The sequence below is a fragment of the Schistocerca serialis genome, chromosome 2 (assembly GCF_023864345.2).
Source record: "Schistocerca serialis cubense isolate TAMUIC-IGC-003099 chromosome 2, iqSchSeri2.2, whole genome shotgun sequence".
Taxonomy (NCBI): domain Eukaryota; kingdom Metazoa; phylum Arthropoda; class Insecta; order Orthoptera; family Acrididae; genus Schistocerca; species Schistocerca serialis.
The window spans coordinates 744,976,603-744,999,678 of NC_064639.1; the positions used below are offsets into that span (position 1 = coordinate 744,976,603).

The following is a 23,076-nucleotide window of genomic DNA, read 5'->3' on the forward strand; positions in this document are numbered from 1 at the left end:
GCGAAGCGGTAGACACCAATACGAATTATCTGTTTCAACCGAAATCTTTCAAAAGTTTGTCAAGCCTTCTTTGTGTATGGCTATGCTATGCAGCAAAGTATAATATTTTACAAAGTTTTCGGTTTCGTCAGGGCCAACTTGAGTTTTTTTAAGTAACAATTGCCCCGTATTTGTTCTTATACCAAAAGCGACAATTGTTTGTTGACTAGCTCACACTGACGTGTCAATTTTTGATGAGACATGGTCCAATTTGATAGGTCTTCAAGCGGCACCGTGCATCACCTAGCAATGCATTTGGAAAACTTTCTTCATAATCTTTCTACATTTCAGGGAAACTGTCCCTAACTGCTAAATTGAAGAGCGCCTTGTTCAAGCAGTTTGCATAATTTTGATTTCTTGAACACTACTTTGTCATTCTATTTGGCGTAGCAAAGAAGAACTTGGAGTCGTGGGAGCTTGCAAATCGACTGAGAAAAAAATTTCTGGTAGTTGTAGTACACACCTGCGGAACACTCGGGGCACTTGACTTTAATAATCATAAATTGTGTTATTAACATAAGTAACAGACGTCACAACGGTGTTATCTTTTTATTGCAGAAGCTAAATCAAGAAAGCCAACGGCCTTGCCGCAGTGGTAACACCGGTTCCCGTCAGATCACCAAAGTTAAGCGCTGTCGGTCTGGGCTAGCGCTTGGATGGGTGACCATCTGGTGTGCCGGGCGCTGTTGGCAAGCGGGGTGAACTCAGCCCTTGTGAGGCAAACTGAGGAGCTACTTGATTGAGAAGTAGCGGCTCCGGTCTCGGAAACTGACATACGGCCCGGAGAGCGGTGTGCTGACCACATGCCCCTCCATATCCGCATCCAGTGACGCTTATGGGCTGAGGATGACACGGCGGCCTGTCGGTACCGTTGGGCATTCATGGCCTGTTCGAGACGAGTTTAGTTTAGTTTTAAATCAAGAAAAGATGGCGAAGTTTGAGGGACTGTTTTCGGAAAAGAGGGGGAAAAAATTAGCGATAATACACGTGACAAAGGTGCGAATGTATCTAATCAGTGCCATCTTTTCGCCAGCCGCGGTCGCCGAGTGGTTCTAGTCACTGCAGTCCGGAACCGCGCGACTGCTACGGTGGCAGGTTCGAATCCTGCCCTGGGCATGGATGTGTGTGATGTCCTTAGGTTAGTTAGGTTTAAGTAGTTCTAAGTTCTAGGGGGCAGATGACCTCAGATGTTAAGTCCCATAGTGCTCAGAGCCATTTGAACCATTTTTTGTCGTCTTTTCACTCGGATGTTCTTGCTGACAGACACCGTCAACCCAAACAGCAGATAACGCAGCATTAACAATGTAACGCAGAGATATGTTTCTGAGGTTAGGATACAAGGAATACCGAGGCTAATCTTCGTAGTGAAGAGAAGTTAACCTATCGTTTAGATTATATTCTTTTACATGGATCAAAGCAAGAAAGTCAGGCAACGCCTTCAACGTAAGACGAAAAACAAGATCCTATGCAGATGTAAGGTTTAGAAAGTAAATTATGACGCGAAACTACTTGAAACTGAAAATAAGAAGTTAGCTTTCCTCAAAAAACGGGCCGCACGGAGTGAAGACAGTGATAATAAATTTTTGATGAGTATGTTGAATAGCTGCGTGAGGTTCCTCCACATAAGAAGATGAGTGTACGCGCCGGACAATGAACGTTCTCACGGAAAGACGGAAATGCCGTGTGGCTAGGGCCTCCCGTCAGGTAAACCGTTCGCCTGGTGCAAGTCTTTCGAGTTGACGCCACTTCGGCGACTTGCGTGTCGATGGGGATGAAAGAATGATGATGAGGACAACACAACACCCAGTCCCTGAGCGGAGAAAATCTCCGACCATGCCAGGAATCGAACCCGGGCCGTTAGGTAACACATTCCGTCGCGCTGACCACTCAGCTACAAGGGGCGGACAACGTCCTCATAAGAGAACAAGAGCAGCAGGTCATATTTCAACAATATAATTGCAGTAATAGCTGGGGTATGAGGTTGCTACGGTCTAGAGGTGGAGGAGCTACAGTGGGACTTATAGCGCTGGCCATTGGTGGACGGAAAACGCATCTGGAAGATACAACAGTTGTGTTCAACTTGGTGATGCAACATTCAAGCATGCGACGTGGAGGGCCTACCGACCGCTGCAGAAGCCGGTTGTCGGCAGCATGACTTGCTGTGACGTGGGCGCCCATATTGCTTATTGTTGTTTTGTCCGCTCAGTAACACTGGACAGTGTGGTGGCATGCAGCAAGTGCCAGCGGCGTGTCCGTCTATCAGATTTCTCTTGGAGACGTCAGGACCCGGAATAAGAGCTCACCCCTGCGGCGACGATGGTGGGCACTGGAACACTCGTCCAAGTGGCGGAGCACGTAGGTCTGCACCGCCCTGTACACGAATCCCTCACAAGCTAGTGGCGATTCGCGTGGCCGTTGCAACGTGGTGGGTGGTACCAGACTGCGTATATCTCTGCTAAAATAAACGATTATTTGTGATAGTTAATAACACGTGTGTTATGCCTTTGGATGGCTTCCAGCCATATACGAATCAATACCCCTGTGGTTCACCGACGTGGAAACCACCTGGCCCGTCCCTCAGCTGCGCTGCACTTCTACTACGTCACCAGGAGTACAAGGTGCCTCTCGGCCTGTCCTGTTGTAATAAGCCTGTTAATGAAATTGGCATACCATTGCCCAGCAGCCGTCGATTGTCTCATGGTTTTCGTATCAGCGTGCTATTTCCAAGTTAGCACCCAAAATTTAGAGGCGGCACTACAGTTCGTCACCTGAAACTATCATGCATTCTGGATAGATCGCTACAACGACAACGATACCACTGGCTATGAATTAAATCCTCAGTAAATATGTCGTTTTAAAAAATACTTTTTTATATTACTTTCGAACACTTTTGTGTTTTTTGTCAGTGAACTCCATGTTTGACATTTTTTCATACGTACACTCGACAGCAAAAAAAGTGGGTCACGCCTAAATTCCAATGTGTAGGCTGCACCTGAATGTATGCAACCAAGACAACATATCTGTGTTGCACATCGTCGCAACCCTCCACAGTACAGTCGTTGTAAGATACACAATGGGTACCGCGAGAGACTACTAGGGAACACCAGTCTTTACGACACTCCGTCCAGATGTAAAGTAACACCACGATAGTACAGACAGTCCTTAACGTTTGTAAACTAAACTTAATTTCAATAAGTGAAATTTCAAACTTTGTGGGACAACCTATTTTGTCCCATAAATCGTTCAGTAATCCTTAGGCACAATTAAATATTTGAGACAGTATATGGATTTATAAAGTTGTATGGCAACTGGAAACACGTTCTTTGCTGTCTAACAGGTTTACCCAACACATGCTGAACATTGTTCAACGTTCAACTGGGAGTGGTTTCGCATCAACATTATGTAATGCAGTTGAAAGAAAACGTGATTAACGGCGGCAAGCACTCTACAGAAATCCCAACATTAACAGCGAATCACAAGTAATATCATTGTTAACATTACTCATCAACAGTTACTTGTACACAAAGTTGTACTTTAAATGACATGACTAACGTCTTCGTTCTGGATCCGGATGCAAACCCAGATCGTAAAGCCATTGTTAACGAAGCAAAGCTTCGTGTCTTATCGAGACTCGATCACTAGGCAGAAAGATACGTCAAATATTGACGTTTGCACCAGTATCAGTTATCAATTCTCAACTTGAACGTAAATGACGATAATGTTTGTACGAAACCAGGAACCCTAACATGACAATTACCTTCTTTGTAATTAACCTCGAAAGACGTTGTATATTGTTGCATTGTCAAGCAACAAAAGATGCACATGTTTAAAATTGAAATGCCATCATGTAATGCTGGTGACAAGGATGCGAACATAGCACCTAATCGGATTTTTGAATAAGTACGTAAAATCAGAATGCAGATATCACAGTTTGTCACAAGTAGTGAGGTTGGAACCTTAAATGACGACTGAAGTTGTGTTGCCTGACCGAGATTCGAACCCGGCTCCTACCGCCGTCGTTGTATAACCAGGAACAGACGAGAAATGGCCAATGTTGATCCACCATCAGCGAGACGTGCGCACGTTTAACTAGAAATAAGGCGACGAAAACGTCTATGCTGACTGAGAGTCGTACGCCGCACACATGGTTATGAAGACACGTTAATAATCAAATTCTTAGTCAGTAGTATCTAGGAGTAGCATGTTTAGTTGCAAATCTTAAGGCCTTTCTCATCCCTAGTAACGTGTTGTCTAATATCTGCGATATCATGGTGTTAAAATGGTTCAAATGGCTCTGAGCACTATGGGACTTAACATAGGAGGTCATCAGTCCCCTAGAACTTAGAACTACTTAAACCTAACTAATCTAAGGACATCACACACATTCATGGCCGAGGCAGGATTCGAACCTGTGACCGTAGCAGTCGCGCGGTTCCGGACTGAAGCGCCTAGAACCGCTCGTCCACCGCGGCGGGCTATCATGGTGTTAATTTAAAAGTGGATTGACTGCCGTAAAGAGCAATGTTCTCTAGTAGTCGTGTATCATTGCGATGTAAATAGTGCCTCAGCAGAAAGTAATTTCCGTCGTGCAGCACGTATTCTTTCAGAGACACTGAGTACATGCTATAAGTGCACAAAATGTGTATTATATACTACGTATATACTATTATTTGGAGAAGCTGCCGCCAAACCTGTTAACTTTAACATTCCGCTTAGTTGTCGAGGTTGAATACACTTTTTCTTAAGGCTACATATAATGTAGAGCGCTTACAAGAAAGAATAGTTTCCTGCGTCATGCTATTGCTAGCTAGGTGAAATATTTTGTGGTAGCTATGTTTAAATTAATGTATTTTTGAATGTATTGTTCGTCAAATATTTGAATGAATAGTCAACTGTAGGTGTGCCTGCACATGTTATAGCATAATAGCTGTAGCTGCGTTAGTTTATACTACAGACTTGGGTAAGTTAGGTGTAACTTTTGATCCTTCTAGGGGTGATCGTGACCTTGCGGCCGGTCTGTACTAGCCGCGGCTCGCGAGCTACGGGCCAGCCAAGCTGGCCGAGGCGAGACGCAAGTGAGCGAGCTGGCGGTGGCGTTGGTGGGCCAACAGCCCGGGACGAGCTAGCACGGCTGCGCCGCATGCCTCTGCCTCTGCTGCTCCGTTTGACGTAAATATGTTTACCTCCTCTCCGGGCATCAGTATAAGAGCGGCAAGCAGAAATGCACATCAGTCTGTCTGCCGTAATGGCTCACTGGGAGAGGCCTATTCGAGATAGAGTCGTCGCTCTAATTGAAGAAGGAGGATGTTCCATCAGAGAAGCTGGCAGACGGTATGGCGTACCACATACCACTGCAACGAGATGGTGGAGGATCTGCCTTGAAAGAGGCACCACCAGCAGGGCTCCTGGCTCAGACAGGAAGAGTGTGAGCTCACAGCAGGAGCCGGCCGAAGTGGCCGTGCGGTTCTAGGCGCTGCAGTCTGGAACCGCGAGACCGCTACGGTCGCAGGTTCGAATCCTGCCTCGGGCATGGATGTGTGTGATGTCCATAGGTTAATTAGGTTTAACTAGTTCTAAGTTCTAGGGGACTAATGACCTCAGAAATTGAGTCCCATAGTGGTCAGAGCCACTTGAACCATTTTTTTCACAACAGGGGGACAAGGACCTAGTGTCTAGGAGCAGAGAAAATCCCTTTCTGAACGCGAAGCAGTTGCGGCGGGAGACCAACTACCCCGGCTCTAGTGACACTATTCGCCGAAGGCTGAGGGACGCTGGAGTGCATGCACGACGATCCGCCGCTCAGCGAAGACAATATTTTATACCGGCTAGCATTTGCGGAGCTCCATCTGAGGGCGTCGTGGGACGACGTTATTTTCACTGATGAGAAAGTGTTTTCCACCAGTAACGACGGTCCGCGAATCGTTTACAGGCCGCAAACGACTCGCCATCGACGCGAATATGTAACCACGACGAGAAGAAGTGGCCGGATTTCTGTTACCTGCTGGGGTTGGATTTCTGCGAGAGGGAATTCTTCACAGGATAGAAGGAACTCTGGACAGCGTGCTAAAAAATCAGATGTGTGTGAAATGTTATGGGACCTAACTGCTAAGGTCATCAGTCCCTAAGCTGACACACTACTTAACCTAAATCATCCTAAGGACAAACACACACACACCCATGCCCGAGGGAGGACTCGAACCTCCGCTAGGACCAGCCTCACAGTCCACGACTGCAGCGCCTTAGACCGCTCGGCTAATCCCGCGCGGCGGACAGCGTGCAGTACGCCCACATATTGGAAAATGTGATGCTTCCATTAGTGCAAGAGGACCATTCTCCCATTCACAAGTCTGCATTTCTTCAGCAGTGGCTCTGCACGATTGGCGTCAACGTCATGGACTGGCCGCCACGGGTGGCTGATATGAACCCCATGGAAAACATGTGGGCTGAGGTCGCCAGAACATTAACAGAAACTGGCCACGAAACCAACGGACGCTCTTTGGGACTGCGTCCTGGAAGCCTGGGAGGAAGTTGCTTCTTCAGGGTGTTACGTCCGACGGCTTTGCATTCTATGCCAAGACGCATGATAGAAGTACAAAATAATGAAGGATTCTGGATAAAATATTAGAATCCTTAAAATGTTTTGTTATGTCATCTTTTTCGTCATTTTTCCTCATAGGGACCTAGTGGAAGATCGCGTGGCAACAGAAAAAATACAATATGGGTTAGTTTTCCTTTGAGCTGCCTTTTTAATTCAAGTGGGTTTCCTTTGAATATACAATTTGTTAAATATTCTATTCTGATTTCATTTATACCCTGTCTAGATACTTACAAACTAATCAGCGTAGATGGACTCTGTCACAGCAGTTTTTGTTATTTCAAATACATCTCTCTCTTCCCCTCCATCCATGAATACACCCTCCGTCCTCCACACAATACGCAAACGATTTCATATTATGTTTACTCGTTGTTAAATCTCCTCTATTCTCTCTCACACACTCTCTCTCTGACACTATCGCCGCAAGTGTCCTTCTATTCCATTCCCCCAAAACTTTATAAACAAATCTAGCGGATTCCGTTGACGCTACATTTTCTCTTTTAATTGCTGCTGTCTTTACTCTCTATCATTCCTCTCAACACCTATGAAACCGTATTCTTTGATTTCCCCTTCCCTATAACCCAGTCTTCGTTCTGAAAACAGTCCTTCCGTATCTCTCGGTTCTAAGATGAAACGAACTGTGGCACCCATCTAAGTAAGCAATACTTTGCAAGCATTTCACGCTTATATTTTGCACTTCTGCACTTCTATCCATTCCCAGATCCCGCCCTCCTTCCTGTTACCCGTCCCTTGACATCTGCATCTACATCTAAATGAATACCCTGCAATTCATATTTATGTGCGTGGCAGGGGGTCTGTGGTCTGATGGACGGTGCGGCTCTCGCAGCCGAGCAAAGCAGACGTGCAGTGTGTGCTCTCCGCCGTCAGAGAGGGCCCGCGCGCCTTGTTTACTTTCTTCGGCCGACACTAACGTGACGCCGTAGCGCTACAAGACCATGACAAACCAATACAGAAGATCAACTTCGAAATTCACATTTCGGAACGATCTTACCCGACCAAAGGCGCTCGAAGTCGAACGCTTTTTAAAAGAGGAAGCCAAGATCCCGGCTGCCGACATTGTCGGCATACACTTTTCGATCGTCAGTAGCACGGTCTATGTAAAACTCATAAACGAAACTACATGCGACAATGTGCTTCGTGAGATGAAACAAGAATTCCGCTTCTGCCACGCAGATGGCAATGTTGGCAACGTCGAGGTCGGCCATGCCGCAATGGGACTGCGGACTATACGCATATTCGAACTTCCATTTGAACTCCCGGCGGCAGAAGTTGTAGCGGCGCTCCGCCCCTACGGCACGGTACACGAACACGTGGCTGAAAAATGGACCCAGTTTAAGACGTATCCAGTACTCAATGGAGTACGCCAAGTGCGCATTGATCTCCAACGACACGTGCCATCCTATCTACAGATAGGAGGATGGCGGGCCATAGTTATTTATGACGGCCAGCCGAAGACGTGTTCCGGATGCGGCAAGGAAGGTGACCTTCGTTCCGAGTGCCTCCAGGGTCGGATCACACAACTCCCACCGAAGGACGTTGCACCACCAGCGACGAAGACTATTCTACCTGTGACTTACGCGGCGGCGCTCACGACGTTCTCCACACAACAGACGCAGCCGGCCGCTTCAGCGGTACGGGAATCACTTTCCACGGACAAAAACCTGGATGATCCGCTGACCTGGCCAGTGATGGAAAATAGTACTACGACTCTGGAGCTACCGAACGCGACAGACATTGACGCCAGCAAGATGGCAATTGATTCCCTTATTGTACCGACCGAAGCGTTTGTTCCGGCGGAGCGTGAGTCAGTGACGGAAACAGCGATCATCGAAACGCCGAAAGCGCCGTCGTCGGACCGTGTCGGAACACAGCGGTACGCATTCGGCCGGGAAAGAGCAACTGACCACTCAAGACGCCAGCCGCGTAGCTGAGGCTGTTTCCACTGACTCCAACCTTGCAGAACAGACAGAAAAACATGCAGCTTTCGACCATCAGCCCATTAACAGAAACAGTGAGCAGCGGGAAGGTACCAGTGCAGGCAGCGAAGTCGCCCGGCCCCTTACTATCAAACATTCCGAGGATATGGAACGTGAACAGACATCCGCGCCCGCTTCGTGGGCCGAGGACGTCGAGACACAAGATCCCGATCCGCGGCCAGCCGCCGCCGGATTATGCAGCATAAGCAGCACAAGGAGCACCGCGTTCGGCGGGGGTTGACATGCTCGCCTCTATCCAACATCAACATGGATAACCTCGCCCAAACAACGCGTTGCCAGGCTTACCGCCTGGCGACAATGAATATCAACATGAACAGTTCTCCTGACAAGACCCAACTTTTGAAAGAAACAATACGAGCCGTGGGAGTAGACTTTGCTTTACTACAAGAAGTGAAAACGACTGCACTCCCGCACTTTTATGGTTACGCCACACATGTGACGCCCGGTAGCCCTGCAGACACCGGAGTGGCAATATTAGTGCGTGATGGTATTGAAGTTACCGACGTCACGTATCTTCCCTCCGCGCGAGGAATAGCATTTACGGCGCTCAACACCCGATTCATTAATGTTTACGCGCCGTCGGGTACCACAAGACGTCACGACCGCGCCAGATTCTACTCCACAGATGTCGCTCCCCTTTTCCTTGGACAATACGACCACAGCGTCTTCGCCGGCGATTTTAATTGCGTACTTCACCCCAAGGACCAAATCCCACATTACATGCCTTTTCCGGAACTGGGTGCGATGATCCAAGAACTTCACTTGTGCGACACGTGGGAAAAATTCCACGGTAACCGCTCTGGCCACACTCATCTTACCAGTCATTCGGCCAGCCGATTTGATCGCATATATGTGTCACAAGATCTCACACAAGGTGTGGTGGACGCCGAACTATGGCCTCAAGCCTATTCTGATCATAGTGCCTATATCTGCACTATACACCTACGCCCCCAACAAGTCTGGCGTAGCAATGGCTTTTGGAAGCTCAACATAACTCATCTCCAGGACCTGGATTGCCGTGGGCAAGTTGCAGCAACGTGGACTGACTGTGAACGCCGCCACCCACGATACACCTCGACCCTGGAGTGGTGGCTTCTCTGTGCCAAACCAGCAATCCGTAGGACACTTATGCAATATGGCAAGGACGTGACTGCGTGGCATCGACAGACCCTCGATTTTTACTACGCGGCACTCAGGGAACTCGACGCCTTCCCCCCTTCCCCGGAGAGACAACATGACCAAAGCAGAATCAAGGCTCACATACTATTATTGATGAAGCGCCGACTAGAAGGTGCAGTAGTCCGCTCGCGACGGCACGACCGAACGGTTGCAGAGGAACCCACTATGCACCACGTTGTGGCGGATAAGCGCCAACAACGCCAACATTTAATCACACAACTCAGGATACACGACCATAGTAAAGGCGGTCGAGGATCATTTTCGTCATCTTTACAAGGAAAGAACCGTCGATTATGAGGCCACTACTGAAGTGTTACAGCAGGTAACACGTACTATCGACGAGGCTACCGTGAATGTACTAACAGAGGTAATCTCACTCGAAGAAGTCGAAGACGCCGCGGACAAAGGTGCGGCCTATAAGTCTCCTGGACCTGATGGATTGCCCATCGAATTCTGCCGGACTTTCCGTGACATCATGATGCATCGCTGGGTTATTATGTTCCGCGAACTTATGTCTCCAGACTGTGTTGTGCCGCCAGCGTTTGTAGAAGGACTTCTCATACCGGTACACAAGCCAGGTGGAGGGCTATCGATTAACGACTATCGGCCGCTTACAATGCTGAACACCGATTACAAGATTTTCGCCAGGATTATGGTGAGCCGTATTAAGAAGACTTTGCCGATGATCCTCGCTTCAGATCAGACGTCGCAGGGGGGAGAAGCCAACATACACATGGACACCGGTGACTGCAGGGACTTAATAGCGATCGCTTCTGCGTGCCGTCTGAGAGCGGCGATCGTCTCCGTCGATTTCAACCGCGCCTTTGATAGAGTGCACCACAACTTCCTCCTACGAGTGACGGACTGTATGGGATTCCCCCCGGGCCTCATCGACACCCTACGGCGTCTTTGGACCGCAGCCAGCTCACACGTCCAGGTCAATGGAAGGACGGTCCCATTAAGAGGTCTCTACGACAGGGTTGTCCCCTTTCTACCTACCTTTATGCAATCGCACTCGGGCCACTCCTAGGGGTCCTTAACCACCACCTATCTGGCATCACGCTACGGGACGTCACCTTTCGCTATAGGACATAGCTGACGACCTGCTACTGCTGGTTCGTTCTAATGACAAAGTTCAAAGCGTACTAACCTGGACTGAGCGCTATGGACAGGCCGCAGGCAGTTTTCTGAACATCAACATGTCGGCGGCGTTGGATGTTGGGCGTGGTCTCGGACCGGAAGCCCTCGCTCCCCTCCCACCAGTTTCTGATCTGCGATATTTGGGAATCACGTTCAAGAAAGATGTACGCAAAACAGCTGCAGCAAACTACCGACGGTTATTACAGATCATACGCGCAATGGTGCGACAGAACCTGCTCCGGGACTTGAATCAGCTACAACGTGTTGAATACCTGAACCTCTACGTGGCATCAAAACTCAACCACGTGGCACAGGTCCTCCCACTACCGCTGCAGATAGGTCGCCGGATTCAGGCGGTATTCAGTTACTACGTTTCCGCAGGTCATATATTTAAAGTACGATACGACACTCTTACCCTCCCAGTGCACAAAGGAGGGCTGGGATTCGTCAACGTCAGGGCGAGAGCAGCTGCCCTTTACATGAGCAACATGAGGAAACGATGGAAAAGTCAATATACCTCTCTCACGGGTCGTTTACTACAGGTTCTGATGCCAGTCTCTAACGTCCCGCCGGTGTCGGTGGCGCACGTCGCACCACAGCTCTCCCATGTGTCGACCTTCATTCTTGATTACAGCTATGTCAATTCGAACCTCTCCGCCACACGTCCACCAAAGGCGAAAGATTTTTATCCCAACCTTCTGCGGGCTGTTCCCCATAACGTGGTGGAAAACAAGTAACCTACGGTTCACTGGCCAAGAGTGTGGAAAACGATACACCACAATTTTCTGTCATCCACGGTGCGTTCGAAGTGGTATCAGATCGCCACACTATTGGAATGGCAGACTCACCTTATTGCCCAGATTGTCACCTCTTGGATACCGATGAACATCGTTTTACTTGCGCATCATCGTCCGGAGTTTGGCGACTAACACAGAAGATATTGGCTTGTTACCTCCGGGTCACACCTGATATGATTGACCCTCAGACCCTACTCTGTCCAGATGAAACTTACTTTCCGGCCGCAAAATATCATGCGCTTACATGGTTCAAAGGATTTACCGTCGCCTACATCTTTAGCGACGGAGAGAAAGAGCAGATTGATTACTGGTGGTTCCTACAAAATGCTCACAGTGCCCTCGAACGCACACCGAAATACCGTACGCTCTTCGAAAATTATTTACGCAGCGTTTTCGTTAACCCCCCACTCAGCTGGGGGGTGCCAAGCTGCGGTTAATGTTCTGTGCCGCATTACACTAACGGCTGAACGTTCTGCCTTAGCAGCCATGAGCGACGGAAGAGACAGGCTGCTGCAAGGATGCTGTTTTCCTTGAGACACTAGCGAAGCAGAATGCCTCCGTTGCAGATGCCCTTCAAAGGCGCTGTTGGAGATATCAGATAACGATGGCGAAGCACCAAGTGGAACCAGTTACATTTATTGAAGAGCCTTTTAGTTGGAATTCCATCAGTGATTTACATTTTATTTTTTTGATTACTCTTTTATGCCACCTTTGTTGTTGTAACACTTACTTGTAACACTGAGTTCCTAGAATTCTCATTTGTACACGTTTCCTAAATGTATAAGAAAAAAAAAACAAAAAAAGATGGATTAATCTTGTATTGATGTGTAAAGCGTGTAGGTTCACATCTCACGTCGTAGATTTTTAACACACACAAGTAACTCCCCTTCGTCCCTAGTAACGCCAAGTGCAGAGCGCCAGTAAGCTCCGTAGTTCAATATCCGCAGTAAAGATAACATCCCTTCGCTGCCGACTGGGGCAGAAAGGCGTTCGTTTGAGCTGTGACGGATGGAAAAACCCTGGAAGGCAGAGGCTCTGTCACCAGCAAGCCATCGTAAACTAGAAAACGTATTTCATTTAATGAAGCAATGGCCATGCAAGTTCACAAGGCTCTTACTTTATTTGAAAGTGAGACGTTGAAAATTGTGGTGCTGGACTGGGATTCGAATTCGATTTCACTGTGTTCCCCAAGATTGCAAATTCTTCTAGGCCTCCTCGAAAGGCACCTTCTGGCTTCGAATCCTGATCAGCACAAAATATTCATTATTTGATTACAAGTCCTAGCATGTGCACTCCGAACGAGTAGTGAAAAACAGTTTATCACAACATTACAAGATCAAACGTTTTCTTACATTCAACTTCAACCAATCCTCTCCATCCTATTGGCGAAACCGGATTTGGATTTAACGTTGTGTTCGTTGTGATCCCCGACGATATGTTGTGGATTCAACTTCTAGCCAGCAGAGCATTTCCCATCACCTCATTGAAAGTACAAACATGCCACTCCTAGCTGTTATTGGAAAAGAATTTTATATTTAAAGTGTCTTCATGACCACGTGTGCGGGGTTTGAATACCATTCAGCACAGAACTTTTCGTCGCCTGATGTCTAGCTAAACATGCGCACATCTCGCTACTGGTGAACCAACAATGGCTATTTATCGTCTATTCCTGGCTAGAAAACGACGGTGCTAGATATTGGATTCGAATCCCCGTCAGGCAAAAACAATTCTATCGTCATTTAAGGTTCCAACATCTCGCTATTGATGAATACATTTAACTTCTGATTTTACGTACTTCGTTAACAATCCGATTAGGTGCTGGGTTCGCATCCCTGTCACAAGCTTTGCATGATGGCATTTCAATTTTAAACATGAGCATATCTTGTTCCTTGTGAATGACACCATATTAAACATCGTTGGGCGCAGTTCCCAGGAAGGTAACTGTTATGACAGGATTCCCAGTTCAGTACAAACATTTTCGTCATTTATTTTCAGGATTTGAACTGAAAACAGATACTGGTGCAAACGTCTATACTTAACGTCTCTTTATGCCTAGTGATCGGGTCTCAATAAGGCAAAAACAAAGCTTAGCTTAGTTAGCAATGGTTGTAGGTGCTGGGTTTGAATCCAGGCCCAGAACAACGACGTTGGTCATGTCGTTTCAAGTTCATATTTGTGTATACGTAGCTGTTGATGTGTTACGAGAACACTGATATTACTGGTGATTCGCTATTAATGTTGAGATTTCCGTAGAGTGCTTGTTGCCGTAAATCGCGTTTCTTTACTGGTTCGTTCAATATCCAGTTTCCAGAGCCACTCGCCGTTGAGCGACGTTCAGCACGTGGATGGAAAACCTTTTCGTGAGTGAAAAATTTTTTTCCAACCGCCGTACAGCTTTGTAACTCCATATATTGTCTCAAGTATTTAATTTTGACCAAGAATTACTGTACGATATATGTAAAATAATCCGTTTTCTCAGAACTTTTGGAATGTCACTTGTTGTAATTAAGGTTAGTTTATGAGTGTTATGGGGTGTCTCATCGCTAAGAACGTGTTTTCTAATATGTTTTTTGTGACGATATTAGTTGATGCTTAGACTGACTGCCATAAAGACCTTTGGTCTCTAGTAGTCTCTTGCGGTACCTATTTTGTGTAGTCAAACGACTGTACCCCACGGGGCTTTGGTGTTTAGAGGACCTGCAACACAGCTACGTTATGTTGGTTGTATTCGGCAGTGATCCACTTTTTTTGCTGTCAAGTGTACATTGCTATGAATAAAGAACTTGCCTCAAAGTAGCTACCTGATTTTCTTCTGGTGTCAGAGAGTCTCCTACGCTGTTATTCTTCTTCAAATGATCCTCAGTGTGGAATTCGAAATGTGTATTCACTGTTTGTAAAATAAGAGAAATTGTCTTGAATGATCTCACGTTTAAGCCAGTGACTGTTAAACTTTTTATTTCCACTATTGCAATCTCGGCCTTAGGCCATTATCAAGTGCAGATGTTTTGGCTTTAAGCCATGTCTTCTTTATACAAGTTGACACATTTATATGTCGTTGTCATTTGCTGTTATATACATTCGTAACTCTGCTAAACAGCAAATGACAACGATATACAAATTTAGTGACTTGGCTTCCCTGTATTTCAGGAACTACTCTAGCCTTTGACACGAAACTTTTACAGGACATTAAACTGTATGTTGTGAGTCTACTAGACTACAATAATTGCACTTCAGCTACTTCTTTTGGAAATACAATTTTTTAATTACACTATTAGAATTTTGTATACTTTTTTTGTACGTTATTCTAAATAAGTTTAATCACCAGTAGACTCAGGATATATTTGTTATTACTCCCTGAAAATTTGAATACTCTACTCAAAGTGGTTTCTAACATTTAGAGGAAAATGCAACAGAAAATGTAAATTTATCAGGAATGGCTTTTTAAGTTTCAAAAGACTGTTACTCACTTAATATATGCTTATTTTTTTTATTTCCTGCACCATACTGTATATCATCCTCTTGATCTTTTTCAATGTTTTTCTTATTTTCTTCTTTCTGGTCTCCTTGGTGGCCAACTGCGCTCCAAACTCTGATTTATCAATGCGAACCTTGTCCATCTGTTCAAGTTCTCCGATGCAGTTTGCTCCAGGATTAATTCCAATATGCTGTAGCACTATCACCCTACCAGTGTTGCCATCATTAAAAGCAATAACAAAATCACTGACCCCCACTGTAGTGCCTTTATTCCAACAGAAACATTTTCTGGTAAGCGAGTCCATATAAGATTATTGAACGACTCATTGGGATTTTGAGTCTGACCATGCAGACAGTTCCTCAGTAATTCATGATTTGGCAAGTCTCTGTAAATAGGTTTTATGATATCCATGACTGCTGCTGGGATGGAATGTTTATGGCTGTATGAACTGATAGAGTACTGGGCATTGATGTAATTGCACCATGAATCAGGTCCAGGAGGGCAAAGGTGGTGTACTGGTTTTTCATCAGTTGAAAGTCTGTGAAAGAAGCTTCATTTTCACCAAATCCTCAGTATTATTTCTAATGGCCATCCCATAATACTGCTGTAGTTCATCAATAATTTTGTCTGTCAGCCTGCCTCTTACGGTCTTACCATCAAAAAGTTCCTTGTCTCTCAAACTTCGTTTTAACTTTACTGTTTTTGACAGTGCTACCAATACAAACACGTAATTTAACCTTTATAACACAGCAATCCACAGCCTTCTATATAAAAAGTTACTGATTTTATTAGATCCTGAAGTAACGCACGTGAAAATTTTAACATTTTTAACCGGTGTAGATTATATTTAAAAAAATGAAATAAAATACTTCCCATATGAGTTTATAAGTGATTTATACATCATTTTATTCGGAAAATTGCAAATTCTATATTGAGATAAAAATCCGAAACTGTGGAAAAAAGATTTTTTCCGCTCTAACTCCCCTTAACGGCAAGAACAGTTGTCAGCACATGGAAATGTCCTCCAAATAGAGCTGTTAGTGGAACATTCAGTGGTTATCGTCAGACTCAAAGACTGAACATCTGCCTCTTAGTACTTCAAAATTACGCACGGAGTTCACAGTGAAACGGGCCATTTGTCGTCGAGCATTGTCCTGCTGAAAAATGAAACCACGATAATATCCTATGGGAGGTAACACATGATGCCACAGGATGTCCGTGATGTTCCCTAGTGCCGTCAGAGCTGTCTTAGTCACTGCCTTCCGTGATTTGACGTCATACTGTAGGCCTCCCCATGCCATGACACAAGGAGTAACATTTCTGTCGCTGCTGTGCCTTCCCAAAACACTGGAAGATGGGGACCTCTCCCCAGACCGTCAACATACCAGCCGATTGTCTAGAATGAAAGCAGTTTTCGCACGATATCCAACTGACAAGTAACACATCTCGATAAAACATCAACCATATACAGAAAGAAATGCCATGGTGTAGTATAGAAAGTAACTTATAGAAACACGACATGACACGAATATAAATGGCACTTTTATTCAAAGACAGTTACTGAACTGATGTTACCACGGTTAGAGATGGCACCTTTGACGTTACAAAAGGCGGGACATGGTTCTTAACAAGGTGTGTGATCGCCACTGAGAGCAAAGAATGCTATGCAACATGCTTCCATTCTGACCACAATGGTAGTCGGGGGTTCCCTGTCAATAGCACTCGTTACTTCGTATGAACATAGAGCCACTTGCGTTTCACAAGAACGACGTTTCCTGAATCCGTCCTGGTTATCTATCAATAAATCTCATTCTCCACTTCATACTGTTCCAACATAGTGTATGTTCCAAACTCCTGCTGTAAACTGAAGTCAGTGATGTGATTTCATAGTTCAGTGGATTACTTCTGTTGCCTTTCTCGCGTATTGGTGTGAGCTGCGCAGCTTTCCAGTTATTATATTCTTATTATACCGAATAATTCTTTTTCTTTTTTTTTGCATATACAGTTTAATAAATATGTGCATTGCATAATAGAGTTCCTTTATACGTGTACTCCCACTGCCACGTTTCGACCTGTAATTTCAATCTATGACACAGGACTGAAAAGACAGGTTCCAGACCAAAAGTGCACAGTTTCTTACTAATTTAAGACGATTTGAACCCGATCATTTGACAGAGGCATTATATTTAATCACAGTCTTTTGCCGTAAGGTTATATGATAAGTTGCAAATAATATAGAGCATAGCTACTGTTTTCTACCGAACAGTTAAAAATAAGAGAGAGATTAATATTAAATTTTTTCCGTTAGATCTCAACCCCTATTTTCTCTCAATGAAATTAATATGTTGTTTGTTGTGGTCTTCAGTCCTGAGACTGGTTTGATGCAGCTCTCCATGCTACTCTATCCTGTGCAAGCTTCTTCATCTCCCAGTACCTACTGCAACCTACATCCTTCTGAATCTGCTTAGTGTATTGATCTCTTGGTCTCCCTCTACGATTTTTACCCTCCACGCTGCCCTCCAATGCTAAATTTGTGATCCCTTGATGCCTCAAAACATGTCCTACCAACCGATCCCTTCTTCTAGTCAAGTTGTGCCACAAACATTTCTACGGAATCCAAACTGATCTTCCCCGAGGTCCGCTTCTACCAGTTTTTCCATTCGTCTGTAAAGAATTCGCGTTAGTATTTTGCAGCTGTGACTTATTAAACTGATAGTTCGGTAATTTTCACATCTGTCAACAGCTGCTTTCTTTGGGATTGGAATTATTATATTCTTCTTGAAGTCTGTGGGTATTTCGCCTGTCTCATACATCTTGCTCACCAGATGGTAGAGTTCTGTCATGACTGGCTCTCCCAAGGCCATCAGTAGTTCTAATGGAATGTTGTCTACTCCCGGGACCTTGTTTCGACTCAGGTCTTTCAGTGCTCTGTCAAACTCTTCACGCAGTATCTTATTATTAATATAAGAATTAATATAAATTAATATATTGTGTTTCAAATCCCCTTCTGGCGATTCTGATTTTTTTTCCGTGATTTCCTTAAACCGGCTAAAGCAAATGTTGCGATTTTTCTTTTGAAGGCCACAGCCAATTTCCGTATTATCTTTCCCAAATCGAGTACTACTTTGTCTCTAATGGCCTTGCCGTCGACAGGGCTTTTAACCCTAATAATATTTCGGTTATGTTTTCCCCAACATTCCCCACTACATTAAAATGACACACAAAGTTAAAATGCTTGCAGTACATCACGTTTGCCAACTGTTGGATATACGGATGCGGAACATGGTGGCAAACCATAAAAACGCTCTATTGGAAGCTTATTGGTCTTCTTGAATGTGGCAAATAATTCATGTCAAAACGATCCTATTTGAAACGCGAAAATTATTTACGGATGTGGTTTCTTCGGTGTCACTCATCCCACATACGGCACAAATGTTTCGAGTTGTCTCCGCTGTCACATATGTTAATAGGTTATACATTTAATGCTGTTTTTTCTAACGCTTGCTAAAGCTCCTCATAACATTCAAGTTCGTAACATTCAACATGTCATTGCGAGAACAATATTGGAACTTCGAATAAAAAATAACGTTTGGGAAACACACTCACAGCAACCTGCTTGACAACAGGTCAAAAAATGTATGCACGAACTTCTGCACCAAACTATGTTTTTTGCCACAGTGATGGATTACATTAATTTTTCCACACGTCATATGCTCCAAGAGCATTGGTCACAACCCTCTTACCTTCTCAGTCATATCGGATCAAAAATATTTTTAAAAATAAAGTACACTGCTGGCCACCGTAAATGCAACACCCTGAAGGAAGCATCCGAATCAAGTGAAATTTACACCATGGGTTTGCAGCGATGAGATATGCAACTCATTAGAATTTCAGCGCAGACGCACATCACGCGCGCCTGTGGCGCCACCTCATAGCGCCATTTAAGGCTTGGCGATTTCGACGAGTGTACGTTCGGCACGTGTGTTTACCTTGTGGTTGTTTCACAAGACGATCATTTATGCCTCGTAGACAACAGCGAACATCGTTTGATCAAGTATCCGAGTTCGACAGAGGAAGGATAGTGGCTTACCGAGATTGTGGATTATCATACAGAGAAATCGCTAGTCGTGTTGGACGAAACCAAACAACTGTAATGCGGATATGTGGCCGTTGGATGCAGGAGGGTACGACGGACCGACGTGGTCGATCGCATTCACCTCGGTGCACCACTGCACGTGCTGATAGGCAAATTGTGCGCATGCCAGTGACGGATCGCTCAGTGACATCCCGAACCATAGCACAGCACATTGCGTCTGTAACGCATCATCCAGTGTCTGCGCGTACCATTCAACGCCGTTTACAGCAGAGTGGTCTGTCCGCAAGACGTCCATTGCTTCGTCTACCATTGACGCAGAACCACAGACGTCTCCGTCGCCAATGGTGTGATGACAGACGGATGTGGACGGCAGAATGGAATGACGTTGTCTTTACTGACGAGGCACGCTTCTGTCTGCAGCACCACGATGGTCGGATTCGAGTGTGGAGACACCGTGGAGAGAGGATGCTGGACAGCTGCATTATGCACCGCCACACTGGTCTTGCACCGGGGTATTACGGTATGAGGCGGTATTGGATATTACTCTCGCACGCCTCTAGTACGCATTTCCGGTACTTTAAATAGCCGGCGCTACATATCCGAGGTGCTGGAGCCAGTTGTCCTTCCTTACCTTCAGGGCTCTGCCACAGCCATATTTCAACAGGATAATGCGCGACCACACGTGGCACGCATTGTCCAAAGGTTCTTCGTCAATAACCAGATCGAAGTGCTTCCCTGGCCGGCTCGCTCTCCGGATCTTTCGCCGATAGAAAACATGTGGTCCATGGTTGCTCAACGAGTGACCCAGATTACATCCCCAGCTGCCACACCAGATGATCTTTGGCAACGTGTGGAAGCTGCTTGGGCTGCTGTACCCCAGGAACACATCCAACGTCTCTTTGAATCAATGCCGAGACGTGTGGCAGCGGTGATCTCCAACAATGGCGGCTACTCTGGCTACTGATTCTGGCAGGAACCACATGTCACAGACGTCTGTAAACGTAATCATTTGATACTTGGTCAACATGTTATCTACAAAATAAATTTTGTTGTGCTACCTCTTGTCTTTCTTGGTGTTGCATTTACGGTGGCCAGCAGTGTAGTACGCTCGATATCTCAGTGTCATGGTTACGGTGTACAATGTCCACCAAGAGACAACGAACGTACACAACATCGATGAAAGCCAATACTTGGTGTGGAAATTTCCGCATCCTACAGTCAGTTCGTGTACATGGTTTGAGAGAGTAGGCTAGGTAATGAGGTTGGTAAATCCTGACTAGGGTCGTTATGAATGAATCAATTTAGTGGTGGGTGGTGTCGTATTAACAATCTTCGCAAACCACATATGAATGTCATCTAATGTATTACTGAGTTGTAATGCCGTAATCTAGGGGTGCTAGTGCAAGTGGGATTTCGTCACCTTCAGAGTCCAGCAGACCGAGATCTATACACTATGTGATCAGAAGTATCCGGACACCTGGCTGAAAATGACTTACAAGTTCGTGATGTCCTCCATCGGTAATTCTGCAGTTCAGTAAGGTGTTGGCCCACCCTTACCCTTGATTACAGCTTCCACTCTCGCAAGCATACGTTCAGTCAGGTGCTGGAAGGTTTAATCGGGAATGGCAGCCCATTCTTCACGGAGTGCTGCACTGAGGAGAGGTATCTATGTAGATTCGTGAGGCCTGGCACGAAGTCGGGGTTCCAAAACATCCCAAAGGTGTTCTATAGGATTCAGGTCAGGACTCTGTGCAGACCAGTCAATTACAGGGATGTTATTGTGGTGTAACCCCTCCGTCACAGGCCGTGCATTATGAACAGGTGCTCGATCGTGTTGAACGATGCAATCGCCATCTCTGAATTGCTTCTCAGCAGTGGGAAGCAAGAAGGTGCACAGCCTGTGCTGTGATAGTGTGGCGCAAAACAACAAGGGGTGCAAGCCCCCTCCAAGAAAAACACGATCGCAACATAACACTGCAGCCTCGGAATTCTACTGTTGGAACTAAGCACGCTGGCAAATGTCGTTCACAGGGCATTCGCCATACCCACACCCTGCCACGGATAACCATATTGTGTACCGTGATTCGTCGCTCCACACAACCAAGCGAGGCGTCGTTTGGTATTTACCGGTGAGATGTGTGGTTTATGAGCAGGCGCTCGACCATGAAATCCAAGTTTTCTCACCTCCCGCCTAACTGCCATAGTATTCGCAGTGGATTCTGATGCAATTTGGAATTCCTGTGTGATATACTGGATAGATGTCTGCCTATTACATATTACGACGCTCTTCAACCGTCAGCGGTCTCTGTCAGTCAACAGATGAGGTCGGCCTGTACGGTTTTGTGCTGTACGTGTCCCTTCACGTTTCCACTTTACTATCACATCGGAAACTGTGGACCTAGGGATGTAAAGGAGTGTGGAAATCTCTGGTACAGACGTATGACACAAGAGACCCCCAAACACATGACCACGTTCGAAGTCCCTTAAGTTTCGCGGAGCGCTCCATTCTGCTCTCTCCCGATGTCTAATGACTACTGAGGTCGCTGATATGGAGTACCTGGCAGTAGGTGGCTGCACAATGCACCTAATATAAAAAACATATGTTTTTGGAGGTGTTTGGATACTTTTGATCACGTAGTGTATGTGCCCTGTCACACAGCGAACACATTCAACACTCCGCCTATAGCATGCACAGAACACCAGCAGTGATTGTCAAAATACCGAGATTACCGTCGTATAAAAAGCAAGAAGTAAGTAAATAAAAGCCATGTTAACTGGATTTTATTGCTATGTAATCCTGCCGGATATGCAACTGCTTTGCTTAAGCATACATAAAAATCCCATTCTAATAATTCGACATGGTTACGGTAACTACAGTGATAACCACTTAACACAGATCAATTACAGAATGACTGCCAGTAAGGCAGGAAGTATAGTCGCTTCCCTTAAAAATTAAGTAACTAACGGTAGAGAGGAAGACAAGGAGCACAGTAATGGATGTGCAACATTTCTACGTCTCATACAGCCACGCTGGTGGTAACGTTAGCCAGTAGAAACGGGCACCTCGCTCAACCTTTTTCCTTCCTGTAGTATTATTTTTGTATCAACAGTAGGTTCGGAAAGGGTAAAAGATCTCCCCAAATGACATCCTGTAGTACCAATCTCTTTGACTATTTGTATCGGACCTAACAAACCTTCATATACTAAAGGGAACATACACAGCTCAGGCGTCGGGTTGTGATTTCGTTCATTTTCTGTTCAGTGTACTTTTAAAGGCAAGTAAGAACGGCGCTTGGCTGCCGTTATGGCACGCTCATCAGGGGGCCGGACGCCACGTTGACGTCGGCATTTCGATCTGTTGGTCCCTTTCACGTACGCATTCGCTTGACAACACATGCTGCTGGGGCGATTTACACTCCCACGGCTGTACTATCTGTTTTTGTGAACCAAAACATTTTGTTGTTTTGCATTAGCCATTATACGATTTCATGTAAGATATCACAAAATCAAGTTGTAAGTAAGCACTGGGTATCCGAGGCCGCTGATGAACGGCGATGCGATCAAACAAAAACATGAATGTATTGATCAAGACGCAATCCATCTCAGGGGACTCAGAATGCTCATCCAGCGTGACGCACCTCTTTTAGGACAAAAACACAACAGCCAAATCTGGAGCTCAGGTGTGTGTTAGACACGTTAATTTGGTATAATTAAGGTCTGGGTTCGATTCACATTTC

The 23,076-nt window shown here is 45.6% G+C and overlaps 1 protein-coding gene and 1 pseudogene across 1 annotated transcript in view; both read left to right on the forward strand.

Annotated features, from left to right (window-relative positions):
- Positions 1 to 613: 613 nt before the first annotated feature.
- Positions 614 to 731, forward strand: LOC126459558 (5S ribosomal RNA; annotated as a pseudogene).
- Positions 732 to 8,737: 8,006 nt separating this feature from the next.
- LOC126456380 (uncharacterized) overlaps positions 8,738 to 23,076 on the forward strand; it is a 236,133-nt gene continuing 221,794 nt past the window's right edge. Inside the window, exon 1 of the mRNA XM_050092134.1 lies at positions 8,738 to 8,867. Coding sequence (XP_049948091.1) covers positions 8,738 to 8,867 — 130 coding nt within the window. The remainder of the gene's footprint in view (positions 8,868 to 23,076) is intronic.